The following is a 25,892-nucleotide window of genomic DNA, read 5'->3' on the forward strand; positions in this document are numbered from 1 at the left end:
ATTTCACACCTCTTTTGTTACCTTTGCTATAAATGCTGTCAGTCAGCGGCTGGCTGGTCAGTGGATATGACACGGGTTTGACCTTGATGTGCCCCCTGTGGTCAGCGTGTTGTCTCAAACTGGGGGGTGCCCTTAGACTTGAATTCAGATATTAGATGCAATCAGCATGCTTAATTTACAATCTGCTAGCTGTCAATCACACATTCTTAGTGCACAGTAGTAAGTATTTAATTTAATCCTTATTATTCCCATTTCCAGCTCCATATTTTCAGTCTTGGACTCTATTAAAGTAGCTTTGCATGATTCCCAGTGCAAAATAATCTTTATTTATCTTATATGGTATTGCAGTATTGGTGCAGCCCCTTAGCTCATCCACTGTCTGAATCATGCAGGTTTAGCTCCACCCTTTGAGCTAACTTTCTTCTGATTGGCTGCCCTTCTCAAATAGAAGGTTTGAACACCAGATGGATAAGGCCGCTATGTTTAGAGGAGTCTGAAGTCTAACTTTTTGGCTCACAGGGCTTACCGGCACATACATTTGAAATTCTGATCATTCATTAAAAGAATTTGCAATTTTAACAGTAAGTATATATGAAAACAATGAAAAGCTTAACAATAAAGTTTACTTTTAAAGTTACTGGTTAATAATTGTCTTTTAAACTGACTTCAAGCATGTTTTTGTTAATAATTGGACTGGAATTTACAGTGTCCTTCTACTCAGTTGAGCACATAAGTCTCAGTCACCCAGTCTCACACACATTCAGGCTTTTATCTACACCTTTCTAATATTCACACATATGCTCACACTCTGATGGACCAGTGCTGGAGGAGTCAGGGATCGAGCCACAGACCTTCCCATTAATAGACAACCTTTTTTTTAGCTCAGTTTTGGTCCCTACAATCCCCAGAAGGAATTATCTAACTCTTAAGAAGACAATTATTTGCTGTTTGGTGCTAAGTAATGTGATGGGTTGTTTTTAGAAAATATACAGTGGTCTGACAGATTAAAATGAACACTTTGTTGTAACACAAATCATGGATCGTTACTGTCGCAGGTCTATAAATAAAATGTATGTTTCATTTCAGGACTTTATCCCAAAGTCTAAAGCAACACAACAGCGAACTTGATCCCTCAGCAAAAGCCAGATAAAAGCCAGTCTCTTTCTCAAAACAAGTATGGGTTAAACTTTTAAAATAATTAATATATTAGTTTATCACATTTAAGTCCAGAAAATCGACATGTCCCTATTATAAGTTACCAGAAACAAATAATTCTTGCATCTTATCAGTATACTAAGGGCATTTAAAAAGTTTTAGTCAACCTCCTCTTCAAGTCTGCTTTCTTGTGCACCTCTGGACTGCTTTAAGCTGTTTTGTTCTTTTAAGATTACACCATCGCATTCTGGCTGCTTGCACTTACGCTTCTGCAGTGTTTGATTGTTCTTCTCCAGTGCGTCAAAATTCTAACCCTTCACTTTTAGTTTTATGAGCAATGAATGTGTGGCCAAAAAACTCAACAGTTTTCAGTTGCACTTTGTGGTGGGATATGGTAGCATGATGCCTCATGCCAGGTTTTTTATGGTTGCTGTTTTCATTTTAGACACCGCAGAACAGTACAATACGTATCTGTTTTGACAGTCTGACCCCCGGGAGGGGAATTAACATGCACATACCCATTTATGCTGAAGTGAAGAGCATGTTGCTGATCACACTTGTGACCTGATGCTCTGAGTTGGACCTTGGTCAATATGGGCCTTTCTACTGAAAAACCCTTATTTGGTCAATGGGTCATAGCTCTGAGGTCCAGTTCTCATATCCAGTGAGAATGTGAGAAATATGCCTGGAAGTGATCCAGAGGTGCACAAGGAGACAAGCTTGAAAGAAAAATGAGGCATTTATTTTAATGGGTGAAGCTCAACTTTGTGATTGCGTAACTTGCCATGTAGAAATTATGTCATGTATACAGGTAAAAAGCAAGTACACACTGTCAATTCTAAGGTTTTACACATTAGGAAATAATAAAAATGATCTAGTCCTAAGCAGGCCACTGGCAGCCTGAGATCAGTACCAACACATGACATATTACACTTTGTCATTATATATTTAACAAAAAATAAGATAAAATGCAGAAGCAGTGTGTGTGTGTGTGTGTGTGTGTGTGTGTGTGTGTTAGCAGCAATAACTCAAAGTAGTTGCTTTCTCAGTCTCTCCATCATGGAGGAATTTTGGCCAACATTGCTTTAGTCCATTGTAGTTTGCAGGCATTCATTTATGCACAGCTTTCTTAAGATTCTGCTTCAGCATTTTAAATCAAGTTGAGGTCTGGATCATTGTAACATCTTTGTCATTCTGTTGTAGATTTGCTGCTGTGCTTGGGGTTATTATCCTGTTATCTGACGCAATTTCAGCCAAGCTTTAGCTGTCAGACATACGGCTTTGTGTTTCACTCTAGATTTCTTTGATATACAGAGGAGTTCATGATCAACTCAATGACTAAAAGGTGCCCAGGTCCTGTGGCTCAACAAGCCTAAATCATCACCCCTCCACCACTGTGGTCAACAGATGGTATGAGGTGTTTGTGCTGATATTCTGTGTTCGGTTTTCTCTAAACATGGTGCTGTGTATTATGGCCAAATGTCTTGACTTTGGTCTCATCTGTTCAAAGGACATTGTTCCAGAAGTCTTGTAGTTTGTTCAAATGCAACTTTGTAAACCTAAGCTGCACCTCCTCTCTTTGCATAGAAACCCTTCTAAACGAGCCAGCTTGCTCAGTCTTTCGATGGACTTCAGAATGTGTGGAAATAACACTTTCCAGACTGATGGGGAGCAACAATTGCTGCTTCTAAAAATCATTTCTGATGTCTTTCCTCCTTGGCATTGTGTTAACACACACCTGAATGCTCCAGACCAGTAAACTGCCAAAGCTTGTGCTTTTACAGAGGTTCTCACATTTGCTGATGATCAGTTAAGTGCATTTGATTAGCAGTACATTGCTGCTACTCACCGTACCTACTTACTACTTACTTAATTCATATGAAAGCAATGAGGGTGTCCTTAGTTTTTCATAGAACTGCTTCAGAATTTTGGCCTAGTTTTTGTTAAATGATGACATGGTGTAATATGTTTTGTAGTTCATTTGAGGTTGTATTAACCTCATTTTAAACCTGCTAAGGATCACATGCTATTGTAAAACATTGGAATTTAAACAGGGTGTACTTTCTTCTTAGCATGACTATATAGGTCCGTTTGTGTCTGTGGACAACAGTTTAATGTGTAGAGCTAAGATGCAGTGTGGCCTGAATTATGGGCAAAATTTAAATAAGAAAAATATTATAGTGAGAGTGCTAATGGAGCATTTGTATTGCTGCTCACAAGCCCATTGTGGTCTTTTACTGTATGGGATATGGACCCAGTGGAGGTTTAGATTGATACTAAGTGGTTTGCAGAGAGTGCAGGGTATTACTAATGAGACCTGCCTTGCTGCTGGCCAGTGAGTACTGATGGGAGCTACCACAGAACTCTGTGTTATAATATGGACTGGGCTCACCTCTGGGCAAAGTTAGACAGAAACGATGAGCCCCAGGACTGAATTTTCCTGAAGCCTGGATAAGATGTCTCACCTCTGTGGAAAGGTTGCTAAAGGAGGACATCTGGTTTTTTTTGTGTGTGTGTGTGTGTGTGTTTTATATATAATTTATCCAAGGCTTTGTTCCTTAGTTCTCTGTGCATGCAGATTATTTCATAGTGAACACCAATTTTCTCTTTGTTCTATTGTCTCTTCATTATGTCACTTTTTTTTTTCTTTTTTAATTTTTTTTTTTTAACTACAGTCTTATTTACAGTTTCATGAAGGAATGAAATACCTCATAAATTAGTGAGTCATTTGTCTGAGTCAGTGTCTGGACCAGTGCTACACTGCAGTATAAATTACAGTGTGTAAGGTTTACTGATCTAAAAGTAAGCTTTGGATACTTATTCTTAGCTTTTATTAATCTGCAGTTCAGTTGTCCTTCCTGCAGACAGAACCATGGGATGTAGACATTGTTCATATTGTAATTTTGCTGCTTGTATTTGCTCAAGCACCTATAGCATCTCTGCATGCCTGCTCTACTAAGAAGGATAATCCTTTTCTTGTAAGGAAGCTTATTTCAAGAAATAAGGTACCATCTTTCATTTGAAATGTAAAGCCCTCTGCTGTGAATTTGTAATACAATTTTAAAACTGGCTGTATTAGATTTCTAACCATATTTTTTCAGTTCAAAAATAAGAAAAATGCCCATGCTGCGCACTAAATACAACTTCAGCACATGCTACTAAAAGATCAGTAAGTGTAGAGGTCAACCAATGTGGTCTGGCCAATTATCATATCCAATATTCAGCATTTATCCCAATATCAGTGCCTTTATTGGGTAGAATAATGTGAAAATATACCTTCCTGAGTAAGCAGAGTCTAATTGACATTGCATTTCCTTTTAAATTTTTTGCCCTTTTATTTTTTTTAATTGCCATTTAACTGGCATGCCATGGCAGCTTCTGTTTTCACTGCCACGAATGTTAATCGGCCAATTTAGAGTTAAAACTGATTTTGTCATTCATAAAAATTTTTTCTTTACAGTGCTGATGGTGGTTAAAACGCCACATGGGGACTTAAAGTATAACTGGCATAAGTTTATACAAAGTTTTTTTTAGTGCAGCGTGACAGTGAAAGTGTGATGAATCCACAGGGAAGACAGTTTTAGATACTTTAAGCTTGAATTTTGTGTTTAGCTTCATTTCCTCTCCTTGCATTGCATCGTTTTCAGTCGGCTCTAAAAAAAAATCAGACGAAGTTAGCAACTAGTGAATAATACAAGCCTTAACAGCTAGAGGGACAAATGTTTTGCTGTGGAGTTGGTACAAGCTGGATTTGTCATGGAGCTTGAAGGGTGTCTCAAATATTATGAATGATGATGTTGCCCTGAGTTTGTAAAATAATCTTCCATAACAAGTTCAACATTTCAGCTCGAGAGGCTGCCCAAAGTATGACGTCATATCATGACTTTATTGCCTCCAATAGGAGAAAATCATGCATTATATACTAAGCAACTGCTGCATCCAAAAAAACAGACATTACAACAAAAGCCCTAAATGGACACACTTTTCATAAAAACTGACCTTAGAATAAAATGGCTTTAAAAATACGGGCTTAAAGGTTGAAACTTTCTGTTAGTATAAAATGTTTGTGTTTCGATGTACTAATTGGGAAAAATAGTATTCTTTAAAAAGTGGTAAACAGAACAAAATGTATATTATGAGTATTATGTATCTATATTGAGAATATCTCGGTTACAGCACAACAAAAACTGCAAGTGATGAAATTAAGACCAATGATTTCAAATGCTTGAAGTGTTTAAAACACAGTGTTCCAGACTCCTCCTTTATAGTACCAGAAATTAGAAATGCTTATTGATTCAAAGTTTTTAACTGCAGCTGCCCTTTTCTTCACAGTATTTATGTCTTCTGTAGTGCTCACTCATCTTTTCCCTCCTTCCTTTCCCCCCTCTATCTTTTAGCCCATCCATTTGGCCCAGACCAGCTTCTTGGTGGAGGCCTTTGGCGCATCCTTCATACTTGACCTGGAACTCAACCAGTAAGTCCCCACATGCCTGCAAAGCTTACCTCAGATCCACTGAAACATCACTTTAAGATTACTTACAGTAGTCCTGGCACGACTATACTCACACTCACACATGCTATTATGTGAACTGACTGCTGGCTAAGCATTGATAAATAACAGATGGTGTGGCCATATTCAGACATAGTCAAGCAATACACTGAAGTAAACTGTACCAATATTGTAGTAAGTTTCAAGTCACATCTGAGTACATTGGACCATTACACACACACACACACACACACACCTCTTTTAATACTTTTGACTTATTTATGACACTGGTTTTATTTATTTCTATGAAAGGACCAGTAAACAAAAGTTGAGACACCTATAAAAGAGATTTAACACTACAGTTGTAGGACCTTATTTTGACAATTTTTTTTTTAAATAATATTTTTAAGACCATGCAAGTACTTTTTGTTTGCTCACATTTTTTCAATCTTTTCATTCCAGCAATCTCCTGTCTACGGACTATGTGGAGCGTCACTTTGAGGAAGATGGCCAGCTGTCACAGAATATGGTAGGTTTACAGAAATGCAGTTTTAACGGTGTGGTAAATATGTTCATTATTATAGTCCAAGGACTTTCAGGTTGGGTTATTTGATGGCTCTAAATTGGCAGTAGGTGCGAATGTGAAGGTGAATCTTTTCTGTCATTATGTAACAGACCTGTGAGTGATTGCCCAGTGTCAGCTGGGACGGACTTCAACCTGCTGCAACCTGGCAAACTAATCCTGACTGTAGTGCTGAGAGTGACAGTTCTCAAATCAAACGATTGACAAGAAAGCAAAACGAACAGAAGCTGAAAATGATTTTGTGCTTGTTTCTATAAACAGTGTAGTTCTTCTTCCCAGTTTGTTGGACCATTTTCAGTAAACTGAGGAGAATCGGTAATTGAGTGTAATGGCATTTTTTTGTTGTTGTTTCCTAAAAAGGGACTGTTTTTGAATGTCTAAAAATGAGTGTAAATGAGTACAAAGTATTTGTTAGCCCACGTGTGCCAAGCCAACTTTATTTATAAAGCACTTTAAAAACAGCAATCACTGACCAAAGTGCTGCTATATATGAACTCTTTAACCTATCAAGGACACACATTATCCTGAACCTGTGGAAAGGTGTTCAAAAACAGCTTTCTAGCTACCAGTGCATGAACACTGATGGTTAGATTGTTGCCATGGCCCTCTCTGTCATGAATTATAAATTTGGGCAAAATGGCCTTTAATGAGTCCAAGACGGGCAGACAGCTTGACTCTCAACAGCCTCTGTGAGACGGTCTCTTTCTGTCTGTATCCTCGCTGCCAAAGAAACACCTGACCAATCAGTAGATGGTTGCCATGGAAACCAGCAGACAGCAGCAGTACCAGTGTGGGCCTACTTTGTGTCATGAGGGGAATTCAAATCATGTGAATTTCCAGAAAGCACGAAACCAGATCTTTCATTCAGCCTCTGCCCTGACCTTTGGAACCAGATAATATAATATGGGCACAGACATTAAATTCTGTGTTTATTTGAACAAGCTGTAATCAAAGAAATAAAAAGGTGAAATAATTGAATAATTACTGAGTGCAGGGAGGAGGCATAAAGACTTGTCATCTCACTATGCTTGTATATAATATGAAAAACTAATCACAAATTAAAAAATTGTAGATTCTGTTTTCAGCATAGTATGTAAAACAGAAAATTTAGAAAATAAAGCTAAACCTTGGAAATGACACACTCAATTTATAAATCTGATTTTAGTGTTAATATTATTTTTTAATATTATTTTTTTCAATGCTTTGAAATCCAAAATCTGCCAGACCCTATGTTTTACCACCTTTACCACTAACTATGTTCAAATTAAAGTTGTTTTTATATTAATAAGCCATTTTAAGCAGGTAATGACAGAAATACAGTTGGACATAACTAATTAATTACTGCACTAATTAGATTAATAGTGGGTCAATAATAGATCCCAGGGGAACACCATGAGATAATGCACTGCCGTTTTAACATGATTAAGTTTTGTGTTGGCTATTTTAACCCAGAAATACACTTTGATTAAAAAAAATGCAGTTTGAATGGTATCTGAATCAAAAGCTTTCAAAATAATTGGGAATATGGTAAAAATCTATTAATTATTTTTCATATTCTCTCATATTTTGTCCATCAGCTCCACCACTTTTTGGAACCCTTTGTGAATTATAATAAGTAAGGCAGGATTATTATTATTAGTCTGTTCTGTAGTTCATAAATTCAGTAGAAGTGAAATGTAAATGGGCAATTTAATTAGTAGTAAGACCAAGGATGGCTGTTTATTCATAATGATCATATACTAGTTTGACAAGTGTCAGTATAATTTATTCATGATATTTCTATGCCTTTACTGCTACATGAGCAAAACCTGTCCAAATGAATGCCTAGCAAACCCCTACAATCATTCATGGAAAAATGACACTGAACTCATACATTGCTTTTAAATCCATTTTCTCATCTGCAAGCAGCACTAAAAGCCTGTATGCAGCCCCCTCCCCTTCCATCTCTTCTATACTGGTTCGTTTAGTTTTACTGGCATGCCCATAATTTTCCTCCCTTTATGTGTCACCTTTTTCTCATTGGTCCCTGTGGGTCCTGGTTATTCTGCTGAGCTGGTGACTGTCTCATTCAGATGTAATCTCGATGACACACAGCTAACAGAAAAATTTAATTAGGATGGTTGGAATTGATATGAGCTGCATTTTTTATTTCAGACTGTGTCTGCAGATTTATTTTATTTATTTATTTTGTTATTGTCTGCCATTATAAAATCTATTTTTTTGTTGGCTTTTGTTGGACATGCACTGTATTGCCAAAAGTATTTGCTCGTCTGCCTTCACATGCATATGAATTTGAGTGACATCCCATTCTTAATCCATAGGTTTTAGTCCACCCTTTGCAGCTATAACAGCTTCACCTCTTCTGGGAAGTTAGGAGTGTGTTTTTAGGAATTTTTGACCATTCTTCCAGAAGCGTACTTGTGATGTCAGAGGCTGTTGTTGGAAAGAAGGCCTGTCGCGCAGTCTCTGCTCTAATTCATCCCAAAGGTGTTCTATCGGGTTGAGGTCAGGACTCCATGCAGTCAAGTTCTTCTGCACCAAACTCGCTCATCCATATCTTTATGGACTTTGTTTTGTGCACCGGTACGCAGTCATTGTGGAACAGAAAAATCCCCAAACTATTCTAACAAAACTGGGAGCATGAAATTGTCCAAAATGTCTTGGTATGCTGAAGCACTAAGAGTTCCTGGAAAAAACCCCCACACCATAATCTCCCCTCCAACAAATTTTACACTTGGCACAATGCATCAGATTGCCAGATGAAGTGTGATTCGTCACTCCAGAGAACACGTCTCCACTGTTCCAGAGTCCAGTGGTGGCGTGCTTTACACCACTGCATCCAACATTATGCTTGGTGATGTAAGGCTTGGATGCAGCTGCTCAGCCATGGAAACCCATTCCATGAAGCTCTCTACATGAAGTTTGGAGGTCTGTAGCGATATACTCTGTAGAAAGTTGCCGACCTCTGTGCAGTATGTGCCACAGTATCTGCTGACCCTGCGTTTTTTAACAACTTGCCTTCGTTTCCAGTGGCTTCCACTTTGTTATAATGCCACTAACAGTTGACTGTGGAATATTTAATAGTAAGGAAATTTCACAACTGGACTTGTTGCACAGTAACACAGTAACAGAGTACCACACTGGAATTCATAGAGTGACCCATTCTTTCACAAATGTTTGTAGAAGCAGTCTGCATGCCTAGGTGCTTTGTTTTATACACCTGTGACCATGGAAGTGATTGGAACACCTGAATTCAATTATTTGGATGGGTTAGTGAATACTTTTGACAATATGGTGTATGTATTCATTTAACCTAATTCTGAGATATATACTGTTTTACTCTAATCATAGTAAGGAAACAGTGATATAATTGCCAGACTAATGTATTGATGCACAAAGGGTAACAACCGACTGTCAGCTGCGTGTGAAATATTCCCTGAACAAACACAGAAAAAGAAATGGGGAGCATTCTATATTAATTTGCATTCATTCTTCTTAAGTCTGTTAATGCTTCATTTCACCGTTAATTTGTCTTTTCTTACAGCTTTTCCTCTCATGATTTTAAAAACTCTAAAACCTAATGCTTCTGTTCTTTATCCTCTTTTCACTTTACATTAGTTCCCGTTATTTCATACCCCCACCCCCACTCCTCTCAGACTCTGAACAATGCTGAGTCCAGACATCAAGCACTCCAGCTTTTCTAATTCTGTTACAGCCTGTAGTGTCGAGTTCAGTACTCTTGTTATTTTGTTTTGTCTCAATTTGTGAGTGCAAGCAGTTTTTAATTCATATAGTCACTCAGTTTTGTTGTCATACTTTACTTATCACTGTCCTTCCAGCACTAATGACATTTTAACATTAAGCCATGGTATTTTATGCAAAATGGTTTATTTGGAAGAGCGAGTGGACGTCATGTTGAAGTGCAACTCTCAAAAGCTCACTCAGTCCCCGACAGTCGGTGTGTGTCTGCTGTGTCAGGCAATTTGATTTCCTCCATTTAGCCTCGTAATCCTACCTTTTATTTATTTATTAACTTGCCCAGTGCTAAGTGGTGTGTGCTGCCTCACTGTTCAGTATGAATGATGAACATTCTTTTAGTCCTCAACAGAGTAGAACTGGTGCTGCATGTAAATAAGTTTCATAAAAATACCAGGACTTATTCTGTTTAATTTATTGTTGTTAGCTCTGAACTGATCTGAAAGGAAAACTTTAATGTTGTTTTTCACAGCACTAGTCTTGGCTACAAATCTAAATAGCAAGCTGCTATTCCTTATTAGCCACATTAGGGGTATGGCTTTACTGACGGCATGATCACCAGTATGCCGATAAAGTCAGCATTTCTCATTTAGCAACCATCGTGATGTTTACATTTGAGTGAAATGCCCTTAATTCTTGAATGGATTGGGATGAACTTTGGTTCACTTTATCTTTGGTTATTGCATACGTGATGACAATGTTTTCACTCTTCCATTGGCCCAAGGTGTGGTTAGTACAATGCTACAGTTTTACTTGAGCTGTTCATGCTGTTGGCTGTGAAATTAAAATAATGTGATGCTTTTTAAGGTGTAGATGCATAAATGCAAAAATTGGCCCTTTCAGGTTAGAGGTAGGCCATTAATTTTCCCAAGAGGTAATGTGAACTAAACAAAATTGGGATTGATTTATAGAGGGTCTCAACAATAAGCTAAAATCAATCAATCAATCTCTTTTTTTCTCTTCTCAGTTTATTGGTGCAGTCTTCCACAACACTCCCAGTTTCTCATGGGACTTTTGTGGAGGACCATATGGAGGCCCATGCAGTAGCCTTCAGTATATGGGTTATCTGCTAAGCACCTAAAATTAAACCAGATAGATTAGTGACAAAAGACTTTTGTATGCTAATATATGTTTTGACTGGATCCTTGAAGAATGAACCAGATTCCTATTTGTATGAGTTTGTAAGTAGAGGCCTCATCTCTTAGTTTCATCAACAGAACTGGTGGATATATATAGATTTTTAAAGTTAGCAATTCCAACTCCTCCTTTAGTTTATCTGCATCAGAAAAACCACCAGAAAAGACTAAATGCCCCACCCCAGAAATCATTTTGTGTCCTCAGCAAGCCACATCTAAAGCTCCCATGTGGTGGATCTTACCTGGTAAGGGATAAAGTGCGTGACCGACTTCAGACTGCATGAAGATGTACCTGACAGACAACCAGACTGGCCATTAATTTGTCACCAGCAGTAGCCTGACTGTGTGTGCAGCTGTACCTGTGAGGATTTAATCCACCTTGAGGCGATCACAGCTGAAATGACCTTACAGTGAAGCCAGAGAAAATGTGTTACACACGCCCTTTGTCTTTGAAAAGTAACACGGATGTCATATGTCTGAGAAATAACTTGCATTTTGGACTTAACAGGATCTCTCAGTGAGTTTTCAGCCTTGAGTTGAAGCTCAGAATAAAGGTTGGTCAAGCATAAAGAACAGCAGCTCCAAGTTGCCTCTTTTCTTTTTGATCTGTCAGCCGTGCTGGACGACAGCAGGCTCAGGCAGCAGACATGACTTATTGGGGTTCATTACAAACACCTGAAACTGATTCTCTCGCAGTCATGCATACATGCGTCTACACACACACACACACACACACACACACACACACACACACACACACACACACACACACACACACACACACTCTTCCAAGTATCTGCAAACAGGACACTTTAATTTACACTGTTTCTTTTAAAGCATTCATGATTTTAAAAACAATCTTTGGGGTGTAATCCTTTGTTCCTTCAACAACTTTTGTTCGCTCACACACTTAAAAACATGCACATGCTGCTTGACTGACAGTGGCTGGTCTCCTCTCAGATTGTCGTAATCTGATCGTTCCGGTACTGTGAGAGGCAGTGTAGGGACACTACATTCAAAACATGATCATCCAGACGGAGGCTTTTAGGGGATTATGAATAATCAGGAAGTGAGGTATACAGGTTGCACCTTCCACTGGTACTGCCAAACTGATTATCAATTGAGACTATCACTCATTATCAGAGCTTATTTTATCCTTTAATAAAGAGGCATGCAAACAATTCATCAGCCTTTAAAGCCTGTTTTATATTGGTTTCTCTCTGTAGCTTCTCTCTGTAGCTTTTTGTAGGGATTTACTAGATATGTGGTGTCAGCTGACTGATAGATGGGCTATACATTACACACTGCACACTGGGGGGAATGAAATTTTAAAGATGTACACATTTACCAGGCAGAGACTGTCTGGAGAAACACTTTAAAGTTGCATGTTTGAATATGTAGGATCCAGTGACTGAAAGTCAGGATATCTTTGCTTCTGCTATGTTAATATAACCTTTTCCCCCCTTCTTTCTCTTGCAAGTCCCTAACTTTCTGAAAGTGCTTTAAGAAATTACTGAAATGAGTTTCTTCAGTTTATCAAATAATATTTGCATTATTTACCATGGAAACAGGTTGTTATGAGTTTTAGGGTCAATTCAGAATTAGCAGTAAAAAAAAAAAAAATCACTGCACCCCTGAAAGCATTCATATTTGTGATTGTGATCACGTCCAGGACATCTGCAAGCACTGACATTATACAGAGCCAAAAAAAAAAAAAAATCGCTTGTTGTTAAGGTCCCATTTAATAACTGGTATAATGGCACACAGTCAAATTAAAACTTAAATCATCACTCATGAAGGCATGTTTTTACAGCATAACCTTTATTAATACGACTTAAAATTTCACCAAACTCCCACACCTGATTTACTTAACAATATTTACTTCACTTCAATATTGAGGGCAGCTGTGACTCAGGTGTTACAGCAGGTTGTCTAACAATCAGAATGTCGGTGGATTGATCCCTGCCTCCTTCGGTTTGTGTGCTGAAGTATCCTGGGGCAAGATACAGAACCCCGAGTTGCCCCCAATGCATCCATCAGAGAGTGAGTGTGCATGTGAGTGCTAGGTATAGTGCTTAGGCAAGCACAAAAGCGCCTTATGAATGTGTGTGTGCTTGGGTGAATAAGACTTATAAGACAAAGTGCTTTGAGTGCTCAAACTGAGTCAAAAGATGCTAAATGAGTATCAGTCCATTTACTGTTAGCGAAGTGTGAAGTTATAATACTCCTGAATTGAAACACGTCATCATTTGGTGGTCACCAAGATTAACTTGTCTTGTCTTGGATATGACTGTTTTGCAAGTCTTCATGACTTCTGAGTAATTCTAATTCTAATTGGTTTGTGCCACCAAATGACAACAAAACAGTTTCTTTCTGTACTTCACACATTACAATAATTATAATAATACTTGCTGACGTTCTGGTTGTGTAATATGAATGAAAATTAGGCTCCCATTGTTTTTATGTAAAGTCATTTACATTGAATTGGATTCCGTGTGGTTGGGTCGCTGTCCTGCCTGCATTTTAATTCCATTTAAATACATACTCACTCAGTTATGAACACTGCCTTTCCTTGCTGAAACTCTGCTCAGCTGTAGCCAGAGCAGGTGTAGGTTTTCCCAGACACTAAGTCGTACAGTAGTCACTGATCTGCTTCAGACGACCCTCATGGTTGACCGTAGGTCTCATGCTGACAGAAAATACCTGTCTCATGTGTATATATGGGACAAAAGATCAGTAACATTGAGGGCTTCCCAGATGGTATTGGTTTCACTTTCTGAAATTTGACATGAACATGTTTATGGATGATGATGAGATCAGTGTCTTACTGTTACCTCATGCTTGGTTTCAGGGAGGGGAGCACTGCTACTACCACGGGCGAGTGCGAGGGATGCTGGGCTCCTGGGCTGCTTTGTCGACCTGCCACGGCCTGCAGTGAGTCCCACACTGAGGCTACATTTCAGTCAGGGAACCAAGAATGGTGTTAAGTGTTCAAAATTTAACCTCTTAAAGAAAAAAGGTGTCTACATTCTATATACAATACTGTGCAAAAGTCTTGAGCTTCATTTCTTTATATTTTGTTTCCAATGAGCCAGTCTTTCTTTTACCTTTGATCTTGAGGAATAGTTCGCCAGGCTTTAAAAGTTTATCTTTGGGCATTGACTACTTTTTCCACTAATTTTCAGTCTGGTCCTTGTACGTGGCCATTTTGAGAGGAATGCATTTTTGGTTGGGTGGTCGGTTTTTGTTTTTGTTTTTGACCTATCAAGAATAAAAGAGCAACTAATTCTAGGAATGAACCTGTGTTGTTCACACATAACAGACAACTTAGCAAAGAACCCATTTTAAATTGTATTTTTAAGCACTTTGCTACTAGCAGGCTGTTGCAAAAACACACAGTTTGTTCCCATTTCTTTAGCTGAATCTATGAAAAATACCAAATTCCAGCAAAGACCTGACAGAGGACCTGAGGGATGTATCTGTCTCTGTCACTGAAGCCTTATTAGAAATGGTCTCACTGGAAGGGTGGCTGTCAAGAAGCCATTCTTAAGGAAAGGAAACAGGGAGAAAAGGTTGAAGTAAAATTATACAAGAACTGGACTGAAAAGCAGTGGCAACAGGTCATGGAGTGATGAATCCAAATTTGGAATTTTTGTTTCAAATTGTCATCAGTATGTACAGAGGAGGTCAGGAGAGGGATCCAACAGTGAGTCCCTACAGCCATCTTTAAAACACGGTGGAGGTTCTGTCATGGTTTGGAGCTGCATTTCAGCAAGTGGTGTTGGGGAACTTGTCAAAACTGATGGAATTATGAATGGGTACAAACTGTTTTTTTCCCCATATACTATGTTTCTAAGTATGTTTGCATGTTTTAATAAATCACTGCATTTACTTTCCCATTTTCCTAATAAAATATAAAGAAATGATGGGTGGGCTCAAGACTTGAATAGGTTTATAAAAAAAATTTCCCACCTTCTTCACTGTCCACCTTCAAGTGTACTTGCAAATATAAACACATTTTAGAAAAGACGTTTGGAAGAAGTGGTGAAGCATTTATTACACATGAACACAGCTTCCCACATATAACCACACTGTAAACAAGAAGAAATAAAATCGGCTGCAAACAGGGGTACTTGTTTTGTTTGATTTAGGGGGATGTTTTGTGATGGGAACTTCTCTTACGGGATTGAACCTCTTGGCAGCGGAGAGGTGAGTGAACCTCTCATTCATTTGCTTTTGGCTCTCTTTTCCTAAGTTAGGAAGTCGTTCCTATGATTTTGTTGTGTTCACGTGCTTTTAAGTCAGAATACAAAAACGAAATGATGCTGCAATAGTCATGAGTTGTGTTTTATTGCAAAATAGCTGTTTCCTCCTGATTTGGTATTCGGTTTTCTGCTAATAAATGGCTTATTTAACCAATCTAGGTCTCTCAATGTGACAACAACTAACCATTACATCCAAATATCGAATTACCAATTATATTTTAACAAATTTTTTAAAGCAGGCCACATGTAACAGATCTCTATAAACTGCGTCTCTCTTTCATGTTTGGTAGCTGCTTTGTGAGGACTCGCTTCCTTACAATACTTACCGTCAGTGTTACTCTATCTCTGAGTTTCTGTATGGAAAGTATTGAATTGATATACAATCCGCCACCACTGAAACCTCTCCTGTGTCTGAAAAGGGTCACATGTTCTGATGGAAGCAGGTGAGCAAAGGAAAACTTGACCAAAAAAAAAAGAAAAAAAAGAGTTTTGGATTTCTAAAAATATCCAGATTTTAAAATAGATGTTGTATTCAAAACAAATGGAGATTCAACAGAGTGACTGACACAAGTGGGATTAAAGTGCTTAGAGAGGAAGAGGCTCAGACTTTTTTTCCATTAAGGCTCACAGTGATCGCAGTACAGCTCAATTACATAGACTGGAGAGATGAATCAATAGCCTCTCAGCTCATCTTCAAACTCCCTCACTCTCTTCCTCACTCCTCATCTCTCTATCTCAGATGGGTCATTTTCATAAAGTATTTATCCCAAGCTCAAGTGTACCACTGTGTCCAGTGGTGTTACTGCCATTATGACAGCCCTGAGATTAATTATGCATCAGCACTTTTTTTTTTTGTCACACAGAAGAGCTTTAAGTTTTGTGTGATTTAAAAATGTTTTTCTAAATTATTTTAATGCTTTAGCAGCAATAAGATCCATGCTTTCTGCAATTTCACATCTGTCAAATTCTAGTACAGTCAGAATTCCGCTTAACCTGAATCCCTACCTGCTGCTGGTTCACTTGGGAATTATCTTTTTACATAAAAAAATTAAACACCAGATAAACAAGTGATTAGGGAATCTAGACATAAACCCTGATTCAAGTCCCTCTGTATTTCCAGTTTATCCTTGGTCGTGCTTTTGGTAATCTTATCCAAACTGTCCATCGTTTGATTTTCTCATTCCTATTTTTCACATTTAGGGACTGGGAACCAATCTAATGACTGTGAAAAATGCAGCTTAGAAACATGTACATTATTCTCTTTCTCTGACTGGTCCCACTGTTCCAGCTAGAGAACGGGATGAAATCCTTGGACCCATTGTCAGACTCTACGCTGGTGCAGTGGGTCCTGGGTTCCTCCTGGTGCACGACAATGCCCGGCCTCGTGTGGCAAGAATATGCAGATAGTTCGGGGGGGTAGGAATTGATACTCATGCCAATTCCTTCATCCTCCTCGGATTTAGATCAGGCGATCTGATGTGTTTCCAAAGCGTTCCTTTAATTTTTTTGAGCAGTGTACATACATATGCTATGATCATTCTCATTCTTGTTTTGGCAGACATGATTAAGCCCAAAATTGACTTTGCAAAGAAGATTCAGGCAGTTTTCTGCCCTCAGTAACACTTTGTTTTGTTGCATAGTGAACAAAGTAAAGTATACTGTGGTTTTAAATAAAGTCTTCTGTCAATATGATGTTAAACCACTCCATTTTTTATATTTTATAAATTTATTATATGTATCTTTCTGTGAAATCTTAATCTGTAGAGTATAATACAGGAATAAATTATTTTTTGTTACCTTATCCCATTGCATTTTCAGCTGCAGAAAACATAGACATGTATTAATTCTCTCTGCGTTTTTCCCATCGTGCTGCAGGAACACAATGACCACGTTGTGTTTAGAATGCCCAACACTGACCTCGTTCCACCTCTCTGCCCAGGTAAGGCTCCTAAAGAGTTTTCTCTCTGAGCTTTATAAATTATTGGAAATATACTTTATATTTGCACTGGCTTATTGCCCTCTAATTTATAAACTTGAGTAACACAGAATTTGCTCCCAAAATCCACTGCAATGCAAAACATTTTTACCCTATGGAATTGTAACCAGTGGGGATAGAAACGATGCATTTAAAAGTTTATACTTAAAAATCAGACACTTATTATGACGAAACCCTGGCAGGATGGAGTTTGTTACTGAAGCTGAAAGACTGGTGCCATTCCTTGTTTGGAGATGACATTTTGCCCTTGACATTTATGTACTGCAATCAAATGTTCTGTAATGTAAGTCTGTGTTTGGTTGCATTTCTTCACTCAGTTCACGTTCAGAGTTCTCCTGAGGTTGTCCGTCTGTCCTCCACGCCCTTCCTAAATGTCTCATTTGGCTACATTCCTTCTCTGCCTCTTCCATTTGTCCCTTACCTTTGTCTTCAGAGTCCCCTCCCTCCTCATTCCTGTTTCTCTCTGCCTCTTCACCCCTAACTCTCTCCATTTGTCCTTATACTCTTCCCCCTTTTCCTGCTCTCTCCTCCACTGGCTCTGTGATATTGATTTCTCCTGCAGATCACTGGACTAAAATACACTGTTACATCCATCACTGGAATGATGACTGGCCACTTTTCTCTCTCTCTCTCTCTCTCTCTCTCTCTCTCGTGTGTGTGTGTGTGTGTAGGATGCTCCATGAACAGCACAGAGGCTGAGGGGCAGACACGCAGCCAAAACGAGGGAGATGGTGAGCTACAGGATGGAGACAACTGGTCTACAGAAGAGAAGCCCATATTCACAGAAGGTCTTAGACGCTCAAGAAGACAAGTCAGTTTTCATGCAGGGTCTTTGAGTCTCTTTCTCTGCACACACACCTCCAAGCACACAGATGGCCAGCCAGGATCCTGTTGGCAGCAGCAATGCAATGAGGGTCAACAGCAGAGAAACATCAGAGAGGAGAAATGCAAACACAGTTAATATTTTACAATTACGTCTGGTGATAATATGACTCATTGCTAATGCTGATTAAAAACAGAACCCTAGAAAATAGGAATTTGATAACACTTTTTCATGCAGTGTGTCTGAATTAAATTTGAACTCAGTTTAGACTCCAACTACATGAAAAACTGAAGGTGTGAAGTTTAAGAGATGTCTATTTTACAAGGTAGGGGGAGTCTGCTGTGAGTGGGTGGCAGACTGTATGGTTCCTCATAAATTTTACCGTCAGAGGGTGAATGTTCTGTGCTAATGTCTGCATGCGTCCTGCAGGATGGACTTGAAAACAAGTTTAATAAGATGATTTATTGCCTCAATTTGACCCCCTGACTTTTCATCATTCACCATTATCCAAAGTACTATAAATAAAAAAAAACAAAAAACGTTCTTCTATAATTGCTCTTAATGAGAGCAAACCACATTTTACTGTGATCAGTGGGCTCTTCCATGAATTCAAAGCTTTGTAATAAAGCTAGCTTCAGTTGAGAAACATCAGTCTCATGTTCTCTGGACTGCTCATAATACAATTTAGTTAGAATCAAAATGTGATGACAGTTGTTGGCTCGAGATGCTGAATTCTGAGTATTAAAAGGCGCCTGAGTACATTTATTTTTCAGAGGCATTTTTTCCTTTCTATCAAACATCTGAAATAATCACATGCAAAACTGCAATTGATCTTTTCAGGTACAAAGTAACTAAAATCTGCTTTATGAATGAATGATCTCCAAGTTGTGTTGCCCTCTCAAGGACAAACTCCTCAGCATCAGCATGTGTGTGCACGTATGGAGTGTGAGTAATTGTTCCACCTGCTGGTTTGGTGTGTGTGTGTGTGTGTGTTGTAGTGGTCTGTCTGTTTGTCTTTTGTGAAGGTTAAAGTGACTGCATGCTCAAACGCCTGGCTCTGTGGATTTTGTTTTTGCCCCCTCTAGGTGAGGGGAGGCCAACGCACCACCCAGACTGAGACCAAGTACATCGAGCTGATGGTCGTCAACGATTATGAACTGGTATGTGTGAAGCCAGCAGCTCCAATGTGTCCTCTTTTACCTCGTTGGTGTAATAAGTCACTGTGGGTCTCATTGTTTTATCACACAGAAAAGTTGAAGGACAGTAACATTATCTTCTCTTTTTATTAGTTTGTGCAGCTACGTCGGTCAACCACTCAGACGAAGATTTTTTCCAAATCGGTGGTGAACATGGCAGATTTGGTGAGAAGTTTTTAAAATATATAATGTCAAAAAAAAACTGTGCAGCAGACAAAACTCTCGATGCTTAGACCTTCAAGGTCACATATAGTGCTGAACAGGACAGGCATAGTGAGTATAGATGCAGCTAAATTTATTACATTTTATTTTTGAGGTCTTTTTGTGCCACTTTTTCTTTTCGTTTTTTTTAACCGTGGCACCCGTCATAGTGAATGTGTTGGAGCAGGGCTCTTGAGTTTTCTTTATGGCAGCTGCCACATTTCAGAGGCTTTTCTGACAGATGAGACATTTCTGAGTGGGACAGCTGCCATTTTGTATTTGGCAAAGCCCTACAAGCATCTTACTATGGCTCATTTTCAAAGTCATTTCAGATTTTTCTCAGATGGTTTTGAATTTATTTACTGTCATAAATCTTATTCTCACTTTTCTCTGTTGTTACTCTGATAAATGCACCGTATTTGATCTTGAATCCTCCTACTTAGAATTAGCCCCATAATTTGAACCATGGATGGTTTTGTTCCATCTTTATATTGGTTTCTAGATCCTGAGTCAGCTGTTTCATCAGCCTGATTGTAATTTAAGACATAACAAAACATTATGAACATAAATATAAAACTCACTGCTGTTAGCTATTATGCATAATAATGACTACACTTCTCATACTTTTGAAAAACCCACAGATAAATCAGATTACAGTACTGTGCAAAAGTCTTTCCAAGACTTTCTTGTGCTCTTGAGCAATAGTTGACCAGGCTTTAAAAGTTTTTCTTTGGGCATTGGCTGCTTTTTTGCTCATATTCAGTCCAGTCCTTTTATCTGATCATTGTCCATTGTGCAATGGTACGACAGGAGTTTAGTGTAAAGTCCAAAATACACAGCAGGAGTTTATAATATGCTGTGCTCTTCTGATGACCCTGTCTCCAGTGATGGGAATGCAACTTGTACTAAGATTGTTCTGGCAGTCAGCATGACAATGATCCCGAACACTCTGCCAATGCAGTAAAAGCATACTTGGGTAGAAAAACGCACAATGGAACACTATCAGGCATGGATTGGCCTCCTCAGAGCTCGGACCTCAACATTATTGAAGCAGCGTGGGATCAACTCAACAGAGAAGAGAATAAAAGGCAGCCAACATCCAAAGAAGAGCTTTGATTGTGCTTCAAAAAGCCTGGAGAACTATTCCTGGAGACTACTTAAAGAAATGACACACAAGCTGCATAAGAGTTCAGGCTGTGCTGAAGAATAAAGGTGGTCATACCAAAATAATGACTTTCAAGCTCATTAGAATTGTACAAACTGTTTTTTTTCCCTTATATACTGTATTTTGATGTATGTTTGTACATATTCCAATAAATCACTGCACCTATTTCCCATTTTTGTAGCAAAATATAAAGAAATGATGAGTGGGCTCAAGACTTTTGCACAGTACTGCATATCAAAGAGAAGGAAGACTGTTGCTTCTTTAAATTTTAGCCAAGATAAATAGCACCTACAGTGGAGGAGGAGTTATTTTGGTTTATTATGAACGGAGTGAAGCGATGAAGCTTTACAGTCATAAACCTCAGAGCACCACAGCGTGAGACCTTTGCATCGTTTATATAACCTTTTTCTTTTTTACTGGTTTGTGTAAAGGAGCCGATTGCATACAATTATCCTCTAAATGAAGTGCAAAAAATTCACTCCATGCTTTTGTCCTCAGCATGCGAAACCCTTCACTGACTGGGGACGGTGATGGTTTCTGTGGCAACCAGCTGTTGCTTCCTTCTGCTTCTCCATCACTGGAGTAGACAGATACAACCGTCTCTATTATACACAATATTGCACAATTTAAGTCAGATTATTCAGGTGTATGTATACCACATCAAGCTCAACGGATGGTGCCCAGAGTGGTGAGAAATAAAAATAAACAAATTATTTGGTTAATAGCAATTATAAGAAAGTAAAATCAATTAAATACAGATTACACAATAAAAACCAAGTATAAAAATAATTCAAAACAAAGCATTAAAATCTATTTAAAAATAATAAAGCAAGATTTAATGATCAGTCACAATGTTTATTACTGTACACAGCTTATGAGCTGGAAAGGAGAAGTTTCTTCAGTGTGAGTTTTGAGTTGCAGCTTTCTACTCAGTCCTGCAAAAACACTGGAGATTGAGCTGTTGTGTTCCATTTAAAATATAAGGATATATAGTATAAATAAGGCTAGACCAGAGCCTTATCCCACAGCACCCTCTTCACTCAGGAGGAGGCTGTTGCAACCATTCACAGAAGATAAACTACTACATGTATCCTAAACAGGAAAAAAAGAGATATTTATATTCATGCTATGATTTTTTATTTATTTATTTATTTAATTTGTGATGAGCACATTTTATTCTGTATAAAACATGAAGGTTTTCCTGCACTTGTTGACATTGTATTAAATTAATAATAACAGAAGCACGGTGGTGTGGTGGTTAGCACTGCCTCAGAGCAGAAGGTTATAGGTTCAAATCCACCTTTCTGTGTGGAGTTTGTTTACTCCAGTTTTCCTCCCACAGTCCAAACACGTTAGTGGGGTTAGGTTAATTGGTGATTCTAAATGGCCCATAGGTGTGAATGTGAGTGTGAATGGTTGTCTGTCTGATTTTATGTCTAATTTATTTTCTAATTAAAAAAAAAAAAAGAGAGAACCCCCCCCCCCCCCCCCCCCCCCCCCCCCACACACACACACACACACACACACACACACAAACACACACACACACACACAAACACCCCAGCTGAAATCCTGATCTCACTCATTTGATTGCACATCCTCACCTGGTGCATAATCATGTGCTGATTATCACTTCGTGATGCGTCCAGATCTACAAGGAGCAACTCAACACTCGCATTGTCCTGGTGGCCATGGAAACCTGGTCATCGGAAAACAGGGTCGCTGTCGGCGATGACCCCTTGCTAACCCTGCGTGACTTCATGAAGTACAGGAAAGAGAGCATCAAGGAGCGCGTTGATGCTGTGCATCTCTTCTCGTGAGTTGATTTTCTCTGTCTCCTCCTCCCCCTCACTCTTCTTCTCTCCTAACAGTCCCCTTGTCTTTACTACAGCGGGAGGACGTTCATGAGCAGCCGCAGCGAGGCAGCCTACATTGGGGGCATCTGCTCGCTGACTCGGGGCGGAGGCATCAATGAGGTGAGCTGTGACAGTTAGCCTACTCAAACTTCTAAATATTTACATTTGTAGGAACAATTATTAGTTTTAATATAGTTCTTGTTTCCTTAATATTTGTGTGTTTCTTCAGTTTGGCAGTGTGGGTCCCATGGCCATCACATTATCTCAGAGTCTTGGCCAGAACATTGGCATGCTGAGGAATAAGGAGCGAACAGCTGCTGGTAAAACACAGTGTAGACATTAGCTAAAACCTTGCACAAGAGTTAAAATATTACAGTTCATTGTCATAATGAATTATAATATTTATATCTTTAAGTAGAGCCTACTATGCTTTGCCCTGTTCTCTGTACAGTCCCATGAAAAATTAACCACACACCATGAAACTGAGCTCAGTAGCTTATAGAATCAGTCTCTCACATCATTGTGGAAGAATTTTTGTCCCACAGCATTGCTTTACTTCGTTGAGGTGTGCAGGCATTCGTTTACACACAGCTCTCTAAACTTTGGGCCATTGCAGCACCTTGATTCTTTTCTTTTTCAGCCGTTCTGTTTCAGATTTCCTGCTGTGCTTGTCAATGTTTCATGACCCAATTTGAGGCAAGTTCTAGCTGTCGGACAGATGGCAATAGGGGTGTACTTAGTTGTCCTGTCCTGTGAACACTTTCTTTTTCACGGGACTGTGTGTATACTGTTACATTAGCGGATGTTCATTTTAAATTTAGCAAACCTTTCAAATAATGAGGTCAGCATTTATACAAGTAATCAATATGAGCCAAATGCACAGGTTTCAGAGTGCTCAGTTTCAGACAATATTTTTTTCTGCTCTTGAATTTTTATGTGGGACTAGAGAAGGGGAACCCTTAATAAGGTCACATGGTCAAGGAGCAGTGCTAAGACATCTCATTTCAAACAGCAGATAAACGGAACTGCACCAAGGCCCTGTATCAGATAAATTAAGATTATATTGAACTGTGAGTCATGTAAAGCTACTAGAGTCCTGGAATAAAAATATAGAGCTGGGTGTGAGTTCCATTTTAAACAGCTTCACTAAACTCACCAAATGTAAACTAATAAACATTGTTTATTTAATACTGAGCTAATTTTAATACCTTTTATCATAGAGAAAACACATCATTTCACTGTTTCAGGACTAGCAAGTGCTCCTCCAGTTTCAGACCACAGGCATGTTTTCTGTTGTGCAGGTGACTGCAGGTGTCCGGATCCGTGGCTGGGGTGTATCATGGAGGATACAGGGTAACAATAAATTAATCTTTCTTTACATTTAGAATTTTCAAATAAAACATGTCTTGATTAGTAAGAGATGTTTCAGTTAATCATCATTTATTGATATATTATGATTTTTAAAACTATTTCTTCCTTGCTTTGTTTAAGAGGTTACCATATTAAATGTTAAAGGTTCAAAGCAAAATTCCTTTTTTCTTTTCTTTTTTTTCCCCCTGTATCAATCAGCTACTACCTGCCAAGGAAGTTCTCTCGCTGCAGTATAGATGAGTATCTGCGTTTCCTCCAGCAAGGAGGGGGCAGCTGCCTCTTCAACAAGCCCACAAAGGTGAGAGACAGTCAGTTACTATCAAAAAGGCTCTTCAGGTCAGGATTAATCATTTGTATGGGGACAGAAATGTAGCATAAACTCTCACTGAGCGGATTCACAGTGTGCCATCTAGAAATGTCTTTAATTTGTTTTTATGTCTTTTTTTTTAAACACAATACATGTGTTTTTTCCTGTAGCTCTTAGACCCTTCAGAGTGTGGCAATGGTTATGTGGAGCTTGGAGAGGAATGCGACTGTGGATCACTGGTGGTGAGCACAAACAAACAAATACAAACATCAGTCATTCAACAATGGTTAATCCAGCTTTGTCTTTATACTGTGTTAGATTGCACCTGTAGTTATTTATGAGTTTGGGATGTCAGGACCTAAAGGAAAACCCTCTCTGGCCTGCAGGAGTGTGCTCAGAGTGGGGCCAACTGCTGCAAGAAGTGCACTCTTACCCACAATGCCATGTGTAGCAATGGGCTCTGCTGCAGGGACTGTAAGGTAAGCTGCCACTGGCATTTTTTCCCTCATCATCTTTTGTGACTTTCATTTTTCACTAATTTTGCATTTGGCAAGGTTAGTTGTCACTACTGGTAGCATGAGGCCATACCTGGACCTTATAGAAGTTGCACAGGTAGTCCAACTCCTCCAGGATGGCACATCAATCCGTGCCATTGACAGAAAATTTGCTGTGTCGCCCAGCACAGTCTCATAAACGTGGAGGAAATTCCAGGAGACAGGCAGTAACTCTAGGAGAGCTGGACAGGGCCATAGAAGGTCCTTAACCCATCAGCAGGATCAGTGTCTGCTCCTTTGTGCAAGTAGGAACAGGATGAGCACTGCCAGAGGCCTACGAAATGATCTCCAACAGGCCACTAGTGTGAGTGTATCTGACCAAACAATCAGAAACAGATTTCATGAGGGTGGCCTAAGGGCCCGAGAGCCTCTAGTGGGCCCTGTAATCACTGCCCAACACCGTGGAGACTGATTGGTATATGCAATAAAATACTAGAATTGGCAGGTCCAACGCTGGTGACCAGTGCTTTTCACAGATGAGAACAGGTTCACTCTGAGCACATGTGGCAGACTTGAAAGGGTCTGGAGAACCTGTGGAAAACGTTATGTGCCTGTAACATCGTTCAGCATGACTGGTTTGGTGGTGGGTCAGTGATGGTCTGGGAAGGCATACACATGGAGAGATGCACAGACTTCTGCAGGCTAAGCAACGATACCCTGACTACCGTTAGGTATTGGGATGAAATCCTTGGACCCATTGTCAGCTGGGTTCCTCCTGGTGCAATAATGCCCAGCCTCATGTGGTGAGACAGTTCCTGGAGGATGAAGGAATTGATACCATTGACTGGCCTCCATACTCACCTGAACTAAATCCAATAGAACACCACTGGGACATTATGTTTCCATCCATCCGACACCACCAGGTTGCACCTCAGTCTGTCCAGGAGCTCAGAGATGTCCTGGTCCAGATCTGGGAGGAGATCTCCCAAGACACCGTCTGTTGTCTCATTAGGAGCATGCCGTGACATTGTCAGCCATGCATACAAGCATGTGGGAGCCATGCAAACTACTGAGTACCATTTTGAGTTGCTGCAATGAA

At 39.2% G+C, this 25,892-nt stretch overlaps 1 protein-coding gene across 2 annotated transcripts in view; it reads left to right on the plus strand.

Moving 5' to 3' along the window:
* The window catches only part of adam11 (ADAM metallopeptidase domain 11), a 32,764-nt gene that overhangs the window by 1,197 nt on the left and 5,675 nt on the right, over positions 1 to 25,892 (plus strand). For both annotated transcript variants that reach the window (XM_030755009.1, XM_030755008.1), the window contains exons 3-17: positions 5,553 to 5,629; positions 6,107 to 6,173; positions 13,971 to 14,053; positions 15,271 to 15,328; positions 17,260 to 17,323; positions 18,052 to 18,191; positions 19,289 to 19,363; positions 19,493 to 19,564; positions 22,415 to 22,581; positions 22,657 to 22,741; positions 22,851 to 22,941; positions 23,923 to 23,974; positions 24,191 to 24,290; positions 24,470 to 24,541; positions 24,686 to 24,778. In XM_030755009.1, coding sequence (XP_030610869.1) covers positions 5,553 to 5,629; positions 6,107 to 6,173; positions 13,971 to 14,053; positions 15,271 to 15,328; positions 17,260 to 17,323; positions 18,052 to 18,191; positions 19,289 to 19,363; positions 19,493 to 19,564; positions 22,415 to 22,581; positions 22,657 to 22,741; positions 22,851 to 22,941; positions 23,923 to 23,974; positions 24,191 to 24,290; positions 24,470 to 24,541; positions 24,686 to 24,778 — 1,296 coding nt within the window. The remainder of the gene's footprint in view (positions 1 to 5,552; positions 5,630 to 6,106; positions 6,174 to 13,970; positions 14,054 to 15,270; positions 15,329 to 17,259; positions 17,324 to 18,051; positions 18,192 to 19,288; positions 19,364 to 19,492; positions 19,565 to 22,414; positions 22,582 to 22,656; positions 22,742 to 22,850; positions 22,942 to 23,922; positions 23,975 to 24,190; positions 24,291 to 24,469; positions 24,542 to 24,685; positions 24,779 to 25,892) is intronic.

Source organism: Archocentrus centrarchus, chromosome 19 (genome assembly GCF_007364275.1).
Source record: "Archocentrus centrarchus isolate MPI-CPG fArcCen1 chromosome 19, fArcCen1, whole genome shotgun sequence".
NCBI classification, from domain to species: Eukaryota; Metazoa; Chordata; class Actinopteri; order Cichliformes; family Cichlidae; genus Archocentrus; species Archocentrus centrarchus.